This window comes from Panthera tigris, chromosome B3 (assembly GCF_018350195.1).
Source record: "Panthera tigris isolate Pti1 chromosome B3, P.tigris_Pti1_mat1.1, whole genome shotgun sequence".
Lineage (NCBI taxonomy): Eukaryota > Metazoa > Chordata > Mammalia > Carnivora > Felidae > Panthera > Panthera tigris.
In genome coordinates this window covers 28,802,950-28,826,914 of record NC_056665.1, presented here as the reverse complement: position 1 = coordinate 28,826,914, position 23,965 = coordinate 28,802,950, and the positions used below count along the sequence as shown (strand labels likewise).

At 39.1% G+C, this 23,965-nt stretch overlaps 1 protein-coding gene across 5 annotated transcripts in view; it reads right to left on the bottom strand.

Moving 5' to 3' along the window:
- Positions 1-772: 772 nt before the first annotated feature.
- The window catches only part of FBXO22 (F-box protein 22), a 30,961-nt gene continuing 7,768 nt past the window's right edge, over positions 773-23,965 (bottom strand). For all 5 annotated transcript variants that reach the window (XM_007084632.3, XM_042988315.1, XM_042988314.1 and 2 more), the window contains exons 5-7: positions 18,801-18,965; positions 4,481-4,646; positions 773-1,911 (exon numbers count right to left, since the gene is read on the bottom strand). In XM_007084632.3, coding sequence (XP_007084694.1) covers positions 1,494-1,911; positions 4,481-4,646; positions 18,801-18,965 — 749 coding nt within the window. In that variant the 3' untranslated portion in view covers positions 773-1,493. The remainder of the gene's footprint in view (positions 1,912-4,480; positions 4,647-18,800; positions 18,966-23,965) is intronic.

The window sequence follows — 23,965 nt, the reverse complement described above, 5'->3', positions numbered from 1 at the left end:
ACCTTTTAGCATAAAGACTGTGAGAAAAGTGACTACAAATAGAAAAGCAGGAAGGTTAATATTTTTGATTTCACTTATCTTGCAAGTTTTATACTGTTCTGTCAGAACCACTAATGAATACAAAGTGCCCTACATTAGTTACATCATACCATATTAGGGATAATGTTAATATAAACATCTGTTGTAATGAAGCCCTGGGAAAAAAAAACACTGGCTGAGGCAGGATTGATGTTAATTTCAATCTTGTAAAGCAGTCTGAAGATGGGCAATCCGGGTCACTTATGGTAGCACTTCAACAAAACTGTATAGCATTCCTGGGATCCTTCTGTGTGGTTCTCTTCCCCAATAGTGTTGCCTCTTCTGGAGAGTCCAGGATAGCTCGCTACCAGATCCACTTCCAAGCAACAAGCTTGAGAAAGGGCAAAAAACTGTCATACGATTTTGAATGAATGACCCCTGTCACTTCTCACATTTCACTGACCACAACAGTCAATGGCAAGAGAGAATGGGAAATGTCTTTGTTATGGCAGGCATGTGCCTAGCTGAAATCAAGGTTCTATCACTATATGAAGAAAGGCCACTGGGGAAAATTGGTGTTCTCTGAACCTATCTCATTTAGACATTAGCATAATTAGAAATATAAACTTAAAAAAGTCATTCTGGGAATACAGCAGGATTTACTAGCTGACTACCATTCCAGGCTTTCTTTTCTAAAGTATTAGTTTACTTCCATCATTCACTCACCAAAAGCAGTGGTGTACAAAACACTGAATGAGTTTCCAAGGTACATTTTATTGGTATTAAACCAAAATAAGGTGATGTAATTGGTCTGCCAGTTCTATATAGAATTAGGTGAAAAGGATTCTTCTCTTGCAATTCCTTCATTGAGGGAAAAGAAAATGTTTTCCTTATAAAGTAATAAAATACTGATTAGTCTTGGCAATTTATTTGACTAAGCAACTTCAGGGTACTAGAACAAAAATAGTTCTTTAATTTTTGTCAAATAAGTAAAAAGTAATTTTGTTACAGCTTCTAAAAAAATCGGTGAAACTGTAAAGCAGAGAAAGATTTCTCAAGCTATTCATGTATGTTTCTCCTTCATTAAGGGAGAAAAAAATGTCTTCATGATTTTGCTAAAAGATCTAATAGTTCAGAGGTAGTCATGGAATGTCTTAAAGCTCCATCCTATCGATGAATCCTCTTTCAATCTTCCTATGCAGAAGGCTATTTACGTCACATTACATAGCAGCTACATAATCCAGTACAGTATAGCCATAATCGGTTTGGCGCAAAAGCTCTCAATTCTGTGTGCATTATGTTAGGTACAAAGTTGTCCATCTAATTAAAAACTACCCCGGATATAGTCAAAGCTATAAAACTGATACATATAAAGTTACTATTTTTTTTTTTAAATAGACATATCCCAATTTCCATTTTCTAGGAAAGGCAGAGCCCAAAAGTTTTATATTGTGAAAGCCACTTTACAGATGGCTTTATTTAGATGACCCAAGATGAATCAGTGCCATTATTGTTGTATAGCTGTGAAACAGATCATCATCCTTCACCTCATTACATTTCTTCAATATGAAGTTCCCAGTGACTATGCGATCACATCCAATTTCTCCATTTCCAAAGAAGCCAAATAAAGGAACACTAGGAAAAAACTTTCTGAATGCATCAGCCTCAACATTCCCCTTGGCTCTGTAATACTGAAAACCCCTGCCAACACATGCAAACATGAAGCCAATGGTATTCTGTTCCGGGATGCTGGCAGCTTTGAGGCGCTGCATTGCAGCCTCAGCAGTCTTCTCGTCATTGACCTCCTCATTGAGAAGCACGGTGGCACTCTGGATTCGGTGTCCACTAAATGACAGTCCAACCACACCAGTGGCGTCAATATCCAGAGGGTTTCTGGAAATTCAATTAGAAAAGTATGGTGATACATCATGAAACATATAATGAGAATATAAATTTTAAAGTGTAAAGAAAACTCCTGATCCACTGGCTAGCCTTTAACAGCCTATGGTTAGTCTAAGGCTCACCATCCCAGATAGGAGGAGTGTAATAGGGGTTAACAATGAAACTATTAATACATTTAAAAGAAGCAGATTCAGGGAATCTAATTCAGGGAAGCAGATCTGTGAAGAAGTATGCATCTCCACAAAGATTTCTGAAACCCATCCTGCGTTTTTAGAAGGCTATCAAGTATCCTTAACCTTTCTCACTTTCTTAAAAGGAAACTTAAAATATTATTCAAATATACAGTGATATCTATTAAATAAAGCTTTCTGGTATTATTTACATTTTTGGTATTTTTCCCCCTTACCTTGGTGTCCCATTCTAAAAAAGATATATTAGATAGTTGTTCAATCATGGACAGTAATTTTATTAAGAACTTGTAACTCCAGAAGTTTTAGCTTTAAGTTGTTTGGTCCATAAAGAAACATAATTACATTGCTATGTCTTATTTATTACTTTCAGCCTACAATTCAGCTTAATCTAAAGGTAAAAACATGTTTTTGTTTATATTTGCCTTTTTTATGTAATATTTTATCCTTACTAAAACAAATATAAAGTGTCAAAGTTATAAAACATAATATAGTGAACACCTACAGGGAAAAAACAAATACCTTATATTTCTATCACGTTTATCAACATGTGAGTCGGTGAAATGGGCAAGATTCACTAGGTTAACAAGAAACTTAACTGAAAAAGCTTAAGAGGACGAAGATAATAAGATTAGCTTAGTAGCAAAACCAGTTACTGAGGGGCAGAATCCACCTTATGAAGTCCTCCACTGCTCCTTTAACTTTATTTCATTTCCTCTTTGGCATACAATTGCAATGTGTATTGTCAGTATCTTGCCCCAAAGAATTATTTACCTAGCTTTTTTTTGGTGAGGTGGTATATCTGGACACTATTAAAACAGAGTCTCGATTTATTCAATGGCTTCTCTTACCCACAGACACATTATGAAGACCACATTACAATTAATGTGTCATGTAAAGGTTAATGGTTCTTGAGGACTATTACCCACAACAGGTATAAAAAGAAGATGACAACGAACCATGCTAATAGAGTTGCGTCTCAGATGCTAAATGTCTGAACTGAGACTGGCATTTCAAAGGCAAATGAGGTATTAAATCATCACTGCCCTACTGTATACAATTTAAAGGTAAAAGCAAAGACACAGAAAATCAGGCAAGAAGAGAAACAATCACAGATAATTACTGAGAATTAGGTGTATTTATGCATGAAATCCAATGTTTGACATCCTGCTTAGAATTCAGTGCCTCGACTTAGCTACATTTGACCCCTGAGCAACACACATTATCTTATATGTGGATTTTTCTTGACACGTACAAGACTGTAAATTTGTTTTCCTTATGACTTTCTTAACATTTTCTTTTCTCTAGCTTTCCATATTATAATACATACATACATGTGTTAATCGACTGTTCATGTTATCAGTTAAGACTTCCAGTCAACAGTAGGCTAAGTTTTGGGAGAGTCACAAATTATATACATGGATTTTCAACAGGGGTTGGCGCCCCCCCATCCCCTGCATTGCTTAAAGGTCAACTATATTTGCTCTTCTTGACTCATTAGAGGAGCCTTTCAGAAAGGAGATTATAACTGGGATTATTTACATTGCTTGCTTTTAAAGATACTGATCTCTAACGGTCTGTTGATACATCGCCACTCTAGTATCCAAATACTAACCACAAATATAGTGAGAAATGAATACTAGTGTTTGTAGGAAGCATCAAGGGATAACACATTCTCATTTTCCTGCTTTTGGAAACTGATGATATTCATGTTCACTTAATTAGTTCAAACTCAGAAACTACTACATACTCTCATTCAAAATGCAAAGGGAGTAATGGCACCCAAAATAACTGAGCAAATATTTCACCCTCAAAAGCAAAAGCCTTGGTAACAAAATCAAAGATAACACAAATTTGACACCTTTTGAAAAAGGCTTTCAAAAAGATCTAGTATAGCATTTCCCAAAATGTGTGCCCATACCAATAAGCATCCAAGATGCTCCACAGAATGGATTTGAGAACTGTCACAGTAATATTTCCTCTCTAGAAGATTTCCATAGCACTGAGTATGTCAGAGGCTCTAAGAAGTGTTATCACAAAGCTTCACTGTTTCGCCATGCATTTCCTTCAGAGGAGGAAACAGAACTACAGAGGAAGTTATTACTGATATTATATGGAGCACAGAGATGTTGTGGGAGATACCAGTAGACAGTTCTGAAAATTAATTTTAAGAAGAGTAGGAGTCCATTTAAGTTATTAAAAGACAACATATAAATTTCATTCTTCAGTTGTAAGAAGAATTATGTAGAGTATTGTATAATGGAATGAACCGTTAGCAATTCTATAAACATGTGTTTTAAAAACCTGGGTAAGAAAAATCTGAGGACATTTCTGGGCATACATGGGAGGAATCAGAAGCACATGAGACATACTTGTCAGAGGTCAGTGATGCCAGGTTGTCTACCTGGCCTCCAGCCAAGATGACATTCATATCACTGAAAGTGCTGACTACTCGCTGCAGATAATTACTGGCTCCCACCTTACAGCAATTATAACCAAACACCAGGACCACACGAAGCTCAGGGTTATCTAAAAGACCTGCAGAGAAAGGAAGAGCAACAATGAAAGATAGCCTCCAAACACAAACTTGAAACTTTATTACTATCTTATTTTCTACATTTTTGCAAAATGAAATGTTTCCGCTACTGACCTGCACTTCTAGTTATGTGCAATTTAGTGTTTAAACTGTCCAGTTCCCCCCTGCCCGCCCTTTTTTTTTTTTTTTTTTACAAACTTTAACACTGTTTAAAATCTTTGCTGTAATTTTCCCCATTAAAAAAAACTAAATGGCTACTTGAAAATAATACAATCAACACTCAACACAAATAAAGAAGCAGCTATGTAACTGAGCAGCATCCATGGTGGACCTTGGTGTAAGCCATCTCCACACAGGCCACCACCTAGAATGAAAGGGAATGTTGGTTTACACAGAACAGAGTTAGCAATAGTAATAATAAAGATTCAGAGAAAATGGAGAGAAAAGGCACCAAACACCTGTCATGTATTTAATGGTGGTCTCCCCAAAAATGTATCCACATCAAATCTCTGGAACTGATGAATGTAAACCCATTTAGGAAAAGGGTCTTTGCAGATGTAATAAAGGATATGGGGAAGAGATCATCTCTTATTATCCAGTTAGGCTCTATATACTATAGTAAGTGTCCTTAAAAGACCTATATAAGAGACACAGGCACTGTGACCACAGAAGCAGAAACTGGTGTGATATAACCATGAGGTATAGCAGTGGCCACCAGAAGGTGGAAGGGACAATGAAGAGATTAACCCCTGTAGCCTTAGAGGGGAGTGGAGCCCTTTAGACACCTTGACTTCAGACTTTTAGCCTCTTGGGACTGACAGAATAAATTTCTGCTGCTTTGAGCCACCAAGTTTGTGGTAATTTGTTACAGCAGCCTCAGGAAACCAATACACCATGAAAATACATATGGGCCCTATCCACCTTTTCCAGGAAAGGAGGGTGGGAGAGAAGATGCTATAACTATAAGAAACTCTTTCCAAACCAAGAAAGTGTTCAATTCTGCAGCCTAAGAACAAAAAGCAGCTTCTGTTAGGGGGCAGTATAGCCCAACAGGAGATAGGCTGTACTCCTGCACTCCCCCACAAATTCCCTGGCTTTCACCTGAGCCTCTGGGCACTGTAAAACTATCAATTTGAAATTTTCTGGCATTATCAAACAGGTAATAGGACAGGAAAAAAAAAAAAAAAGAAATACCTAACCCACATTCTCATCCCTGTTTCCACTGACTCAGCCACATGACTTCCATCTTGGCAGACCTAAGGTGGATATTATCAGAAATATGACTCACTTAAGGAAACAGGTGTGGGGGGAATGATTATTTACTAACACCAAATATTGACTTATCCAGGGAAATTTCCATCAGTCCACTTCTATTTAAAAAAAATTTTTTTTAATGTTTTTATTTAGTTTTGGGACAGAGAGAAAGCATGAGCTGGCTGGGGAGGGGCAGAGAGAAAGGGAGACAGGAACTGAAGGGGGCCTTTGTCTTGATAGCAGAGAACCCGATGCAGGCCTTGAACCCATGAACCGCGAGATCATGACCTGAGCCAAAGTCAGATGCTTAGCCAACTGAGTCACCCAGGCACCCTTCCTCTGGTCCACTTTTAATTCTCTCCACAATAAATCACTGATTTGGAGAGTGAAAAGGATATTAGTATATAAATCCAGTACTTTCATGATACTACACACCCTAAGCCATTACTAAAGGGTCTTTTTTTCCCACAAAGAACAGCACATTTTGAGAGAATGTTTTTTTGTGTTCTAAAATGAATTTCCAGAGTTGGAAGAGGGCTGTGGGATGAACTGTCTAGTTTTACTTTACAAGTAAGGACTGCTAATCCCAGAGAAGTGACCAGCCCAGGAGAATAACATGGCAGGCTATAGATTAAAACCCACATCTCCTCTCAAGAGTTTTAGGTTTCAGAAACCTGAAGTCTTCTAAATCTCTAACTTCCCTACTGTTTTCTAAGCTCTAGACCCTCTTTTACAATTCCCTACTAAACATTTTCATCTGAGCATTCTAAAGGCACCACCCTCACTTACTTAACAAACACATACCCAGTGCTTTCCACATCTTCCTCTGGTGATACTGCTCTGTAGCTGAACCCCACACACACAAACCTAGAAACTACAATCACTTCCCCCTATCCCAACTTAGAGAACAAATCCAGCTTAGCCCAGTCTGGCTGTCTGACGGAGCAGATAGGTCTGTATTTGACCAACAGACCATCCAGAGCTTTAGATATGCAACAGAAGAGGGAAGGTACAACTCAAACTCCTTGCCACTCAAAACTGAAATGCCTACAGTACACTTGCCTGACAAGACCACCCAGCTCTTTTTGAAGTAAATCTTGGCACTGCCTTCGGTCTTGTCTCAGTTCACCTCTGTGGGGAAAGAGGACGGCCCTCTACTCAGGACAAGTATCTTAGGTCTTTCAACTTTAAGAAAGCACACCAGCCATTTCCCTAGGTGAGCCGCTTATTGGGCAGGTGACTATACTTATTATCCAGTCCAGCTATTAAAAGATGCAATCTCCAGTTCATTGTTACCTGAAATTCAGCTGTGAGATCTAAGTCACAGTAGAACGAGTGCCTAAAAAGAGCATGTGGGCCATTCATTTCTTTAGCAGATCTAAATATTAGATTAAGCAGAAAGCTCAGTAACCAGACCTCACTGCTTTGGACTCTACCATTGCTTTTATTGATGCCACTGGTGTTCACAGAGTGACATAAGAAACTGCTTCAATCCAGTAGAAGAATTTATCTCTGTTCTCAAAAAATTGGGAAGAGGTGGGCTGCTTCTGCTCTGGCTTAGCCAAACCTGTGGACCACCTCTAGCAAATGCTGATGATATGAATCTTGTGTATTACCCTCAGCCTGGGTTTCACTGTGTTCTTCCTACATGTCCCTCAATTCAGAACTCCTCCACTGATACTGTATCTTTGTAAGCTGCTTTAAATTAATTTCAAATAAGGCAAATATAAATTTATCATAGCTAAGATAAACTAGAAGGCTAAAAGGAAATTTAAAAAATAAGATAAAATCTAGACACCAAGACCATGTCAGATTCAGGAAAATCAAAATAGGAAGAACTATTCCAAAGTTAGGCCAGGACTCCTTGGAAATGCTCTGGGTCTGCATGTCCAGATTTCTATTCTTTCTAGAGAAGCCATTCTCAAGACAACTATTTTATGATCTGTTTGAAAGTGATGGGATCTAAATGCATGTAGGAAACCTACTTCAAAGTACAAGTCTATGTAAAATGAGGCTACTATCATGAACAATTCATGGACCAAAGCTGAGTTTTTTAGCACCACTTCCCCCGGCCCCAGGATAGGATACCTATCTTTTTCACACTAGGGGAGGGAAGTATGAAGTCAGCCCAGTAAGGATGTGGGTTCTGGAGTCAGACCAGGGTCAGAACTCAGGCTCAACCACTTACAAATGTAGAACTCTGAGCAAGGCTAGACTTCGCCAAGTTCAGATCCTTCCTCTAAAACTGGGACAGGAGCAAGTCTCAAGGGCAGTTACAGTCATAGTAAGATAATGTCATAAAGCAGCACTTATTCAGGGGCCTCGTACCCACCACGGGCTCAATAGAGCATAGCTAACAAAACACAATCTGGCTAATTTAGTGAGGGCCCCGACCATAAGTTAGATCTGTTTAGCCAAATACTGAAATGATGAAGCTAAGGCAACATTTCCCCTTGAATTAAATGCATCTAAAGTAAACATCAAACTTAGAGGGAGGGGAAAAGAAGCCTTGTATCCTATCCTCAAAACTGACTGGGGGGTCACCTGTGTTGTTCTGGCTTTTGTGTAGTCATGCTTTTGAGATGTACCTTATCCACAAATATCTCTGGTGGTATACAGTAAGAAGCTATCCCTGTCCACAGACATGGAGCCTGTGGCACAGGGGCTGGGGGTGGGAGGCACGGTAGGCTGGGGCTGTATTATGCACCACTGTGACCTGGGAGTCAGCCCCCACCGGCCTGTTAACAGTTTGTGTTTTCTAGCCCCTCTTGCTCCCATAGCTGAATGACGTCTACCACAAGGGCAGTAAAGCCTAACAGAACACTGGCACCACCTTCCTGTCACTTACAACTTTCTCAAGGGCTGTGAAACTTCTAAAACGGAGCAAGTTCCATCACGTAGGTTTTAGCAACATCTTTCTCTGCTTTGCACCTGATCACTGTTGGTGTCCCCCTCAAGATTCTCTATGAAATCTCTAGATAATTTAAAAATATAGTCCCTCTTTTTTTTTTTTTTTTTTTTTGCAATCCGACTTAACAATTTAGTTTTCACCTCTCTCAGTTGCTGGCAGAGTTCAAGAGGAGTAGTCAATGGACCAAAAAGTGGTAAGCAGAAAGGACCTGAACAACCCACAAAGTAGATCATAACATCATCAATTTAATAGCAAACTCAGCACTTCCGCCAGGCACTTATTTTCACAGAAATTCACTTATTTAAATGCCCACCAGAACCCATTATGTACTGTTTAGCTCCTAGAAAGTCTATGAGAATTCAACATCTTCAAAATTCACAAGAAAATATGCAAATTGTATCCACTATTACAGGACTTGACTCAGACCAGACATAAGTAATAATAAATACACACTTACAAAGTGGCTGCCCAGAAGGAACTGGTGTTAGTACGTTACAGAACTGACACTTCCCCTCCTCTCCTTCCAAGAGCAAATGCAGGAGGACCCTTCAGGACTTCCTCTTGTGACCTCAAATGTAAAAACTAGTGGAAAATCTTTTCTAATATCAGTGTCTACAAATAAAACTGTAACCCAGAAAATCACTGGGCCCCAGGAGAATGTCAGAATGATGGGTTTGTAAAAGAGAATGAGAATCACAGGTGTGAGACAAGTGTCTGATAGACTACCCACCTCAAGGAGGACTGCCTCAGATTCCTCCATCTTCTTGAGCACATAAAAGACAATGGTCCAAATTTAAAAATACAGGAAATGTGGCCATAAAATAGTATGGAATGAATACAGATTATCATCTCAATCTAAGCAGAGCTTCAATTTCCTGAATACCATTAACAGGATAAAAATGATGCCTTGGAATTAGTCAAAACTGCTGACAGCAAATGGCTCTGGAAAGGACACCAGTAAAGAATGCCTCACATAGCAGACTAAACATGGGCCTGCTTTTCCTCTCGGTTTGTGAGGCCTATACTTAGTGCTGTAATGCAAACAAGGTCTTACAAATCTAGTAAACTATTTTATCATAAAATGGAAGGTTTATTTTGCTCAAGATTTTGGCTCTCTCTTGTAATATGACAAAACTAGGCTTCTAGCTTTAAGTAGTGCTATCATCAGGACCTCAATCATGGTTCCCAAGGTGCTATGGGACAGAGGACAGAGTATGCCCAGGAGGCACCATCCTCACTTACGGAAAAAAAGGTAACACACAGAAGGTCTGGCAATATGACCTTCAGCAAAAGCACTGAATTAAAGGCCAAACGAGCCTGTCTAATGGAGTCGGATTTTTTCCTAATCCTGCTCCTCTTGCCCCAGTGTTCTCTATTTCTGTTCTCTGAAGCACCAGCACCCCACTCTGTTAAGCACAAAACTCAAAGTTATCAATGAGTCATTAAGTCTTCCTTCTCATTTCATATCTAATGATCTGCTAATTTTCTCCACTCAATTTCCTGAACTTCATGCTCTGGTATTATTTCTTGCTTAGACTCTTGCAGGGGGATCCTAACTAGTCTCCCTGTTTCCAGTATTTCCCCACTATGGAGAATCACATTTGCTAATAGGAGAACATTTCTGGTTAACAGTTGTCATTTACTGACTACATTCTTTAGCCTGGCTTCACTGTGCCCCGCCCTTTGTTCTTATGATCCCCTTCACACAACCTTTGCTTGCAAAAATGACCTGTTTACTATTTCCCCTACATTTCTCATTACCTGACTCTGTGTTTAGGTTTCTGTTAATCATTTAGCCTATCCTGTTACCATTCTTATCTTTCATATGTCTCCCATTCTTCAAAGCCTTAAATGGTATTTGCCCCATGAAGTCTCCTCACTCTCCTTCCCACTGGCAATCCTTAGAGCAATCTATCCAGATCTCTCTAATAGAGAGGCACACCTTACTTTCTCACTTGGGTTATAATTACATACGTATCTGTCACAACTTTCCCAGAATAGCACTGAGACAGAATCTGCATCCAATTAATTTTTCTAACCCAATGGGACCTTTCAAGCTGAATGACATTAACATATAATTTCTACATCATGAACCTACTGAACTCAGTAGGTCATCCTCTTGTCAGCATCAAACTGTATCTCTTCTTCCTTCCTTGTACTAAATTTGTTGCTGAATCTTTTCTGAAACCTGTATTAAGCTGTCCTGGACATTATCGCAGACAGCCTACCACACTATGTGCAAATGGCTCTCAAACCAACATCTCTGACCTCAACTCCTCCTTGAGTTTCAGACCCACGATTTTCTAACCACTGGTGTAAGAGAGATCTAGTTTGCTGAGCACCATTAACTCCTGCCAGCCTTCCAACAAGTCTCATTATAACATGAGAAAGTCTCTCTAGCTTAGCTACACACAAAGGCACAATCTGAAGTTTTCCTTAGAGAACGTTTGGCATCCTTGATTTCGGGTAGCTTTAACATTACAGATAACTCTGGTCTTCTCTTTATGTACTATGAAGTGTAAGAGCCTTTGCTCTACTACTACAAGTTTAGTCTCCTCACCAACAACATACTGTGTAACAAATTCTATCTGGCAAACTGCTGTGAGGATTAGAAATAGTATGTAGCACAGTACCCAGTTTATAATGCCTCAGTATTAGTTACCATTAATTGTCACCATCAGCCAAAACATGGGTATCTTCCTCTGGCATGATGCTTCTGAATGGGATGATAAGAATACCCAAGACCTGAGAACAGGGAGAAGATGGCGGCGTAGGAGGACGCTGGGCTCACCGTGTCCTGCTGATCGCTTACATTCCACCCCCATCTGCCTAATTTACCCCGATAACCACCAGAAAACTAGCAGAATGGACTCTCTGGAGCCAAGCATAGACAAGAGGCCCACGGAAGAGGGTAGGAAGGGCGGAGAGGCAGCGTGCTACATGGACTGGCAGGAGGGAGCCGGGGTGGTGGAGGGGCAGCCAGACCACCCAGCAAGGCAGAGGCCCCAAGTCTGGCTTGGAAAAGCAGAGGGGCCCGATGGAGTGTGTTCTGACAGCCAGTGGGACTTAACATCTGGAATGTTATAAGTCAACAGCTCTGCTCGGAGAGTGGGAGGGAGAGTTGTTGAGCCCCGAAGGACAGAGCTCAGCTTGGCGGGGAACAAAGGCGCTGGGAAGCGCCGTCTCCCTCACCCATCCCCCAGCCAAAATCTCAAAGGGAACCAGTTCCCTTCATGGAACTTGCTTGCACCCCTTAAACACCCAACACTATGCTTCTGCGGATCCATCCCTCCGAGGGGTCTGCCTCCCTCCCAGTGCCGCAGGGCCCCTCCCGAAGCGGACCAACTGAAGGCAAAGCGAGCTGAGCCTGCCCCTCCCGCCCCTGTGCACCTTGTGGATCCACCCCAGCTAATATACCAGATCCCATCGAAGCAGTACCACAAGAATGGCAGTGTGCAAGCAGCCCAGACAGAGGCCACACCACTCTACACTGAGTCCTGCCCTTGGGAGAGGGGAAGATAAGGTACACACCAGTCTGACTGTGGCCCCAGTGGTGGGCTGAGGGCAGACATCAGGTCTGACTGCGGCCCCGCCCACAGACTCAAGTTACTCCAGACAGCACAGAGGAAGAGCCCTGCAGTTCCCTCCCACTCCAGGGACTATCCAAAATGACGAAACAGTGGAATTCTCCTCAAAAGAAACTCCAGGAAGTAGTGACAGCTAACGAACTGATCAAAAATGATATAAGCAATATAGCATAAAATGATTTTAAAATAATAGTCATAAAATTAATAGCTGGGCTTGGAAAAAGTATAGAGGACAGCAGAGAATCTATTACTACAGAGATCAAGGGACTAAGAAACAGTCAGGAGGAGCTAAAAAATGCTATAAATGAGCTGCAAAATAAAATGGAGGCGACAACAGCTCGAATTGAAGAGGCAGAGGAGAGAATAGGTGTATTAGAAGATAAAATTATGGAAAAAGAAGAAGCTGAGAAAAAGAGAGATAAAAAAAATCCAGGAGTATGATGGGAGACTTAGAGAACTAAGTGACATAACTAAACGAAATAATGTATGCATAATTGGGTATCCAGAGGAGGAAGAGAGAGGGAAAGGTGCTGAAGGTGTACTGGAAGAAATCATAGCTGAGAACTTCCCTGAACTGGGGAAGGAAAAAGGCATTGAAATCCAAGAGGCACAAAGAACTCCCTTCAGACGTAACTTGAATCAATCTTCTACACAACATGTCATAGTGAAACTGGCAAAATACAAGGATAAAGAGAGAATTCTGAAAGCAGCTAGGGATAAACATGCTCTAACATATAAAGGGAGACCAATAAGACTCGTGACGGATCTGTCTACTGAAACTTGGCAGGCCAGAAAGGAATGGCAGGAAATCTTCAATGTGATGAACAGAAAAAAAATGCAGCCGAGAATCCTTTACCCAGAAAGTCTGTCATTTAGAATAGAAGGAGAGATAAAGGTATTCCCAAACAAACAAAAACTAAAGGAATTCATCACCACTAAACCATCCCTACAAGAGATCCTAAGACAAAGTACCAGAGACATCACTGCAAGCATGAAACCTACACACATCACAATGACTCTAAACCCATATCTTTCAATAATAACACTGAATGTAAATGGACTAAATGCGCCAACCAAAAAACATAGGGTATCAGAATGGATAAAAAAACAAGACCCATCTATTTTCTGTCTACAAGAGACTCATTTTAGACCTGAGGACACTTTCAGATTGAAAGTGAGGGGATGTAGAACTATCTATCATGCTACTCAAAGTCAAAAGAAAGCTGGAGTAGCCATACTTACATCAGAGAGAACTAGACTTCAAATTAAAGGCTGTAACAAGAGATGAAGAAGGGCATTATATAATAATTACAGGGTCCATCCATCAGGAAGAGCTAACAATTATAAATGTCTATGCGCCGAATACCGGAGCCCCCAAATATATAAAACAATTACTCATAAACATAAGCAACCTTATTGATAAGAATGTGGTAATTGCAGGGGCAAATTAATACTTTAATACTCCACTTACAACACTGGATAGATCATCTAGACACAGGATCAATAAAGAAACAAGGTCCCTGAATGATACACTGGATCAGATGGACTTGATAGATATATTTAGAACTCTGCATCCCAAAGCAACAGAGTATACTTTCTTCTCGAGTGCACATGGAACTTTCTCCAAGACAGATCACATACTGGGTCACAAAACAGCCCTTCATAAGTATACAAGAATTGAGATCATACCATGCATACTTTCAGACCACAATGCTATGAAGCTGGAAATCAATCACAAGAAAAAGTCTGGAAAACCTCCAAAAGCATGGAGGTTAAAGAACACCCTACTAAAGAATGAATGGGTCAACCAGGCAATTAGAGAAGAAATTTAAAAATATATGGAAACAAATGAAAATGAAAATACAACAATCCAAATGCTTTGGGATGCAGCAAAGGCAGTCCTGAGAGGAAAATACATTGCAATCAGGCCTATCTCAAGAAACAAGAAAAATCCCAAATACAAAATCTAACAGCACACCTAAAGGAAACAGAAGCAGAACAGCAAAGACACCCCAAGCCCAGCAGAAGAAGAGAAATAATAAAGATCAGAGCAGAAATAAACAATATAGAATCTAAAAAAACTGTAGAGCAGATCAATGAAACCAAGAGTTGGTTTTTTGAAAAAATAAACAAAATTGATAAACCTCTAGCCAGGCTTCTCAAAAAGAAAAGGGAGAGGACCCAAATAGATAAAATCATGAATGAAAATGGAATTATTACAACCAATCCCTCAGAAATACAAGCAATTATCAGGGAATACTATGAAAAATTATATGCCAACAAACTGGATAACCTGGAAGAAATGGACAAATTCCTAAACACCCACACATTCCAAAACTCAAACAGGAAGAAATAGAAAGTTTGAACAGACCCATAACCAGCAAAGAAACTGAATCAGTTATCAAAATCTCCCAACAAATAATAGTCCAGGTCCAGATGGCTTGCCAGGGGAATTCTACCAGACATTTAAAGCAGAGATAATACCTATCCTCCTCAAGCTATTCCAAAAAATAGAAAGGGAAGGAAAACTTCCAGACTCATTCTATGAAGCCAGCATTACTTTGATTCCTAAACCAGACAGAGACCCAGTAAAAAAAGAGAACTACAGGCCAATATCCCTGATGAATATGGATGCAAAAATTCTCAGTAAGACACTAGCAAATCGAATTCAACAGCATATAAAAAGAATTATTCACCATGATCAAGTGGGATTCATTCCTGGGATGCAGGGCTGGTTCAACATTCTCAAATCAATCAATGTGATACATCACATTAATAAAAGAAAAGATAAGAACCATATGATCCTGTCAATAGATGCAGAAAAAGCATTTGACAAAATTCAGCATCCTTTCTTAATAAAAACCCTTGAGCAAGTCGGGATAGAAGGAACATACTTATACATCATAAAAGTCATTTATGAAAAGCCCACAGCTAATATCATCCTCAATGGGGAAAAACTGAGAGCTTTTTCCCTGAGATCAGAAACACGACAGGGATGTCCACTCTCACCGCTGGTATTTAACATAGTGTTGGAAGTGCTAGCATCAGCAATCAGACAACAAAAGGAAATCAAAGGCATCAAAATTGGCAAAGATGAAGTCAAGCTTTCACTTTTTGCAGATGACATGCTATTATACATGGAAAACCCGACAGACTCCACCAAAAGTCTGCTAGAACTGATACATGAATTCAGCAAAGTTGCAAGATACAAAATCAATGTACAGAAATCAGTTGCATTCTTATACACTAATAATGAAGCAACAGAAAGACAAAGAAACTGATCCCATTCACAACTGCACCAAGAATCATAAAATACCTAGGAATAAACCTGACCAAAGATATAAAAGATCTGTATGCTGAAAACTATAGAAAGCTTATGAAGGAAATTGAAGAAGATATAAAGAAATGGAAAAACATTCCGTGCTCACGGGTTGGAAGAATAAATATTGTTAAAATATCAATACTATGCAAAGCTATCTACACATTCCATGCAATCCCAACCAAAATTGCACCTGCATTCTTCTCAAAGCTAGAACAAGCAATCCTAAAATTCGTATAGAACTACAAAACGCCCTGAATAGCCAAAGTAATTTTGAAGAAGAAGACCAAAGCAGGAGGCATCACAATCCCAGACTTTAGCCTCTACTACAAAGCTTAATCATCAAGACAGCATGGTATTGGCACAAAATCAGACATAGACCAATGGAATAGAATAGAAACCCCACAACTAGACCCACAAACGTACGGTGAGCTAATCTTTGACAAAGCAGGAAAGAACATCCAATGGAAAAAAGACAGTCTCTTTAACAAATGGTGCTGGGAGAACTGGACAGCAACATGCAGAAGGATGAAACTAGACCACTTTCTTACACCATTCACAAAAACAAACTCAAAATGGATAAAGGACCTGAATGTGAGACAGGAAACCATCAAAACCCTAGAGGAGAAAGCAGGAAAAGACCTCTCTGACCTCAGCCACAGCAATTTCTTACTCGACACATCCCCAAAGGCAAGGGAATTAAAAGCAAAAATGAACTACTGGGACCTCATGAAGATAAAGAGCTTCTGCACAGCAAAGGAAACAATCAACAAAACTAAAAGGCAAACGACGGAATGGGAAAAGATATTTGCAAATGACGTATCGGACAAAGGGCTAGTATCCAAAATCTATAAAGAGCTCACCAAACTCCACAGCCGAAAAACAAATAACCCAGTGAAGAAATGGGCAGAAAACACGAATAGACACTTCTCTAAAGAAGACATCCAGATGGCCAACAGGCACATGAAAAGATGCTCAACGACGCTCCTCATCAGGGAAATACAAATCAAAACCACACTCAGATTATCACTTCATGCCAGTCAGAGTGGCTAAAATGAACAAAACAGGAGACTATAGATGCTGGAGGGGATGTGGAGAAATGGGAACCCTCTTGCACTGTTGGTGGGAATGCAAACTGGTGCAGCCGCTCTGGAAAACAGTGTGGAGGTTCCTGAAAAAATTAAAAATAGACCTACCCTATGACCCAGCAGTAGCACTGCTAGTAATTTACCCAACGGATACAGGAGTACTGATGCATAGGGGGACTTGTACCCCAATGTTTGTAGCAGCACTCCCAACAGTAGCTAAATTATGGAAAGAGCTTAAATGTCCATCAACTGACAAATGGATAAAGAAATTGTGGTTTATATACACAATGGAATACCACGTGGCAATGAGAAAGAATGAAATATGGCCTTTTGTAGCAACATGGATGGAACTGGAGAGTGTTATGCTAAATGAAATAAGTCATACAGGGAAGGACAGATTCCATATGTTCTCACTCTTATGTGGATGCTGAGAAACTTAACAGAAGACCATGGGGGAGGGGAAGAAAAAAATATGGTTAGAGAGGGAGGGAACCAAAACATAAGAGACTCCTAAAAACTGTGAACAAACTGAGGGTTTATGGGGGGTAGGAGGGAGGGGTGTGTGGGTGATGGGTATTGAGGAGGGCACCTTTTGGGATGAGCACTGGGTGTTGTATGGAAACCAACTTGACAATAAATTTCATAATAAAAAAGAAAAAAAAATAAATTGAAAAAGGACAGATTAATAGGAAAAAAAAAAAAAAGAATACCCAAGACCTTCACTGTCCTTTTCCTGAATGTCCCTCCCACCAGTCGATTCCTCCACACAACACAAGCCACAGTGCAGATGGATCACTGTGACCCACTGCAAAGCCTGCCTAAGTTACAGGGGCCAACATTAGCCTACCATCTATAGAGCAAGGTATCTGGCTAAGTGTTTTATAGAAGTCATTGTGTCTCGTGCTTATAACTCTGTAAGTCAGTTATTTCCCCTTTACAGATGGGAAACAGAGGCTTAGAAAAGTTAAGAAATTTGTCCTAAATTAGGAAAGCTGGAATGTAACAGAACTAGGGCAGCTATAGCCTGCATTCTTACTAGCTATAGTTTCCCGCCTTACCCTACAGGCTAGCTGTTGAAACTTCCCATGTTTTACCTGTACCTGACAACTCTCTTCCACATTATCAAGAGGCCAGCTGCTGCTAGCTGCTGGTCTCTGCAGTCAATGCCTCCTTCTTCTGTACTTCTCATCCCATCCCCACCAGCCACTTTAAGTCTTTTTGCATTGTAAAAGACAGTTGCACAAGCCAGTCTCAATGCGTAGACTCCTTTTTTTTCTCGTTAATAAACCAATCACAAATTTTCCCTTTGTTGCTACAGTTTTTTTATTCCTGCTGGAGTCAGTGCCATTTCAAATAATGGAAGCTTATCTCTATAGGGTGGCTGATTGATGCATAGCCAAGTAACCACTGAATATTTTTCACACCAACAGAGACTTTTTAAAATAAGTTAATGCCAATCAGTTCATCTGTAGATGTAAACAAAAAGTCTTAACACTGTTCTGCTTGAGTACCTACTCTGCTGCTTATTATATATATTAAATTAGGCTTTCTCATCAGATCCTGGAAATTAAGCCAATGCTTTATCTCTTCAAAATCACCTCTCATCATCTTGCCTACTCTAGCCAAACTTCCTGTCTTACATGTCCTAGTAAATCCTTGTTTGACAGACTCTGCCTTAACTTATAGCTTTTCTAAAATTTCTCAAGTTCACTATACTTATTCCCATCTTTCTAATTAGTTGACATAGAACTAATCTGTATTTAATAAAAAAAAAATTTCACAATAAATGCTATTTATTAGTGTAAAACAATGCTTAAAAAAAGCTTTCCAGAAAACTAAAATAGCAAAATGGTAAAGTATCAAAGAGAAAGAAGTGCTTCAAAATTCAGAATTAAATACAAATACATTTATTAGTAACATGTATACTTAATTCAGACTCTCTCAAAGGAACAAACACAATCAAATTGGGCAATTAATGGTAAATAACATTGACTTACCTACTTCAGTGAGTTGATGTCTTTCTAGTGTTAAATTCTTTGGGTCCTTAATAAAATGAAAGGGTTGTATTTTTATTCCTTCAATTTGAGGGAATAACAGAGCAAAACCAGACTCTCCAATTTCTATTTCCTGAGGTCGATTGTTACCTGATCCCATTGGAGTCACTAGGAAAAAAGTTAAAAGAGTTTCATGAATAGCTTTTTTTTTTTTAATGTTTATTTTTTATTTTTCAGAGACAGAGAGAGAGATAGCATGAGCTGGCGGGGGCGGGGGGGTGGTGCAGAGAGAGAGGGGGATAGAGGATCCGAAGCAAACTCTGTGCTGACAGCAGAGTCTGATGTGGGGCTTGAACCCACAAACCTTGAGATCATGACCTGAGCCAAAGTCAGATGCCTAACCCACTGAGCCACCCAGGCGCCCCTCATGGACAGATTTAATAAAAACTGAAATTTCACTTGGTATGTTATCTAGTGCCACCTAGATAACTATAGTTTGGGTCACTAAGATAATCAACAAGTTAACAGGTCACTATCTGAGAAAAAAATTCTCAGCTTTGAAATTTTTGGGGGTGGTGTCATGATGTCTGCAATCTACTTTCAAATGGTTCAGAAAGAAATGTGTTTATAAACAAAGAGAAAAAAAGAACTGTATGCAAACTTCTTAATTTTTTAAAGTTTATTTATTTTGAAAGAGAGAGAGAGAGAGAGAGAGCACGTGTGTGTGTGGAGGAGAGGCAGAGTGAGAGAGAATCTCAAACAGGCCCCGGCACTATTAGTGTACAGCTTGACATGGGGCTCGAACTAATGAACCATGAGATCATGATCTGAGCTGAAATCAAGAGTCACATGCTTAACTGACTGATCCACCCAGATGCCCCGCAAAAATTTTTAAATTAGTGAATCTAGACCAAAGGAATATGAATGTTTAATATTCTATCATTCTGCAACTTTGAGTTGAAATTTTTCTAAATAAGAAGTTGGAGGGTAGAAAATACATCTTTGCAGCAATTCCCCTTTTAAAAAGTTATCTTAACAATATTTGACAATTATATAAAATATATATGTATATATACATACATACACAGATATATAGTCATACACATACACACACACGAAATACTTTTATCACAGAATTTTTAATAGAAAATAAAGGGAAAAAATCTAAATGCCCTACACTGGTATTTAGATTAAAAGTTATATTTAAACAATCAACCACAGCCATTAAGAATGACAGACATATTTACTAACATGGAAATATGTAATACGTTGTGAATTTTAAAGGTAGGTGTTATGGACAGAATTGTGTCCCCCCCAGATTTGTATGTTGAAGCCCTAACTGCCATTATGAATATATTTGGAGATAAGGCCTTTAAAGGGGTAATAAATGAGGTCCTAAGGATTGGACCCTAATTCAGTAAGACTGGTATCCTTATAAGAAGAGGAAAAGACGCATTCTTAGCGAGAGAGAAATGGCCATGTAAGGACTTAGCAAGTAGGCAAGGCAGTGGTCTGAAAGCCAGGGAGATGCCTCAGGAGAAAGCAAACCTGCCAACACTTTAATCTTGGACTTCCAGCCTCCAGAACTGTGAGAACATACATTTCTGTTGTTTAAACCACCAGTGTGTTATCTGGTTATGGCAGCCACAGGAGACTAAAACAAATACAGCAGGTTACAAGTCTATAGAATATTATATTCTTGATATATGTACACATACATGTATTTATTTCTACATAAGATGCTATTTATTGAACATTTGGAAGGTTATGCATCATAACATTAATAGAGTAGTTAACTCTATGATGCTTAAAGTTGCTTGATGTTTTTTTTCGCTCATCTTTATCTTCTCATTTTTCTTTAACAACAAATATTACTAACATAAATAATAAAACTCTTTTTTTAAAGTTTATTTATTTTGAGAGAGAGGCAGTGTGAGTGGGGGAGGGGTACAGAGAGGGGCAGAGAGAGAGAGAATCCCAAGCAGGCTCCACACTGTCAGTGCAGAGCCCGATGTGGGGCTTGAACTCCTGAAAGCATGAGATCATGACCTGAGCTGAAATCAAGAGTCAGACGCTTAGCCGACTGAGCCACCCAGGTGCCCCTAGAGTAAAACTCTTTTTAAAAAGTGTTAAGCTTTTTAGAGACCAAAGCTACAGCAAAATGAAAAAAAAAATCCAAAGAGAAAATTTCAGAATCATATCAACCCCCACACAATATATTCTGAATTAAAAACAAAAATTTCAGGTTATAAGGACTCCTTCTTCCACAAAAATAGATCAAAACAAAAGCAATTTTTAAAAGTGCAGATCTCTGGGGCGCCTGGGTGGCTCAGTCGGTTAAACGTCCGACTTCAGCTCAGGTCACGATCTCGCGGTCTGTGAGTTCGAGCCCCGCGTCGGGCTCTGGGCTGATGGCTCAGAGCCTGGAGCCTGCTTCGGATTCTGTGTCTCCCTCTCTCTCTGCCCCTCCCCCATTCATGCTCTGTCTCTCTCTGTCTCAAAAATAAATAAATGTTAAAAAAAAAAAAAGTGCAGATCTCATGACAATATATACTAAATCTCAATATACTTTTTATAGAAATGGACTGGCTGATTCTAAAAATATGTAGAAATGCAAAGAACCTAGACAGCCAAAACAGTTTTTAAAAAGAACATTAAGGCCTCTAGTAATATGGCAATGGCTTAAGGACAAACAAATACATCAATGAAGCAGAATTAAATACAGAAATAGACCCACAAACATACAGTCATCTGTTTTTAACAAAGGTGTCAAGGCAATTAGAGGAAAGAAAAATCTTCAAAAAATGGTGATGAAATAAACATGAAAAAAAAAATTAACCTTGAACCCCTACCTCACACCATACATGTAAGAGCTAAACTAAACAGGTTATAGAAAAAGACATAGAGAATATCTTTGTGACTTTGAGATAGGCAAAGATTTCTTGGAAAGGACATAAATATTTACAACACCTATACCTGATAAAGGTCTTGTATTAGAATATATAAACAACTTCAAATCAAAAATAAAAACAATTCAATAAAAAAAAACAGTAAAAGACTTGGATACTTCATAAAAACAGGTATACAAATAGCCAATAAACAGATGAACAGATGCTCAACATAATTAAAATCATTGGAGTAATTCAAATTAAAACTAGCCTAAGATCCACTACGATGGCTAAAATGAAAGACTCATTTGAAGACACTAAGTTAGTGAGGATATGTAGCAATGAGCATCTAACACCCTCATTCATTGCTGGTGTGTATAAAATGGAACAACTCTTGAAAACAGTTTGGCAGTTTCTTGTTGAGTTAAACATAACAAAGCCCAAGACCCAGCAATTCTACCTCTAGGCCCAAGAAGAATAAGAATACTTATACAAAAATGTTCACAACAGCCTCATTCACAATAGCCAGGAATGTGAAACAATCCAAATCTCCATCAAAAAGAGAATGGGAAAATAGTCTTTTTATATAACAGAATAATAATAATGATAATAATAATAATAATAATAATAATTTTTAAATGAATTCCTAATATGCACAGTAACATAATGTGGAGAAACAGGAACCCTCTTGCACTGTTGGTGGGAATGCAAACTGGTGCAGCCACTCTGGAAAACAGTGTGGAGCTTCCTCAAAAAATTAAAAATTGCTATGACCAAGCAATAGCACTGCTAGGAATTTACCCAAGGGATACAGGAGTGCTGATGCATAGGGGCACTTGTACCCCGATGTTTATAGCAGCACTTTCAACAATAGCCAAATTATGGAAAGAGGCTAAATGTCCATCAACTGACGAATGGATAAAGAAAGTGTGGTTTATATACACAATGGAATACTACGTGGCAATGAGAAAGAATGAAATATGGCCTTTTGTAGCAACATGGATGGAACTGGAGAGTGGTATGCTAAATGAAATAAGTCATACAGAGAAAGATACCATATGTTTTCACTCTTATGTGGATCCTGAGAAACTTAACAGAAGACCATGGGGAGGGGGAAAAAAAAAAGTTAGAGAGGGAGGGAGCTAAACCCTAAGAGACTCTTAAGAACTAAGAATAAACTGAGGGTTGATGGGGGGTGGGAGGGAGGGGAAAGTGGGTGATGGGCATTGAGGAGGGCACCTGTTGGGATGAGCACTGGGTGTTATATGGAAACCAATTTGACAATAAATTTCATATTAAAAAAAATAAGTAAATCTCAAAAATATTATGGTGTTAAAAAATATTTATACTGCATGAAAAAAACCAAGACATAAAAAGAGTATACACCATATGGCTCCATTTATATGACATTCAACAATAGGCAATCTAACCCATGGTCACAGAAATCAGAACCAGGGTTTCTTTGGCAGGCAGAGATGGACAGGAAAAGGGCATGACAGATCTTCCTCAGGTGACAGAAATATTCTATATCTTGACTGGTGTATAGGTTACACAAGGGTATACATTTGTCAAAACTCATTAATTTAGTATACTTACGATTGTGCAGGTCATGTAAGTAAAATTTACCTTAAAAGAAAGAAAATGACCTTTGCATATATATGAATGAACAAATTTCCTCAAACTTGAAATTTTTCTAACCTAAAGAATGAAGATGGGCTAGGAGTCAATGGCTGCTTTAGAAATAATCACTAAACTGTGGCCTAAGAAAAAGGAATCCAACCACTGTCTTGGCGGTAGTTTTGTTGGAACATGCATGGAACTGGCTCAAAGAAAGCATCTAGCTGCAGGGGTACCAAAAACACAAAGTGTGTCCATGAAAACACGAGAATTGGAATGGCATCTACTCCTGACATCAAGATCATAAGGGAACTTGGGGGAATAGACCAGCAAAGTTAAAACTCCAGAAGAGGGCAAGCACAAAAAGAAGGCTAGACTTCCCACTCTCACAGTGGGGTCCCCCCAACAAGTCCACCCTCCCTCTCCTGCCTCCGTCCCCCAGCCAAAGTTTTAAAAAGGAGAAATATGACTGTACTTTGAAAATGCCATGGTGGATGAGGTGGGGGTGGGGGGGCATAAGAAAATGATGAAGCTACCATTCTGTATAAGCATTTGTTAATAACTAATAATGGTAAACCTAGACCACTCATTTTAGGAAAATTCAAAAGTTAAAACCATGGTTATTGCTATCATTTTTTTAATCCAATGAGGAACAAAATGTGT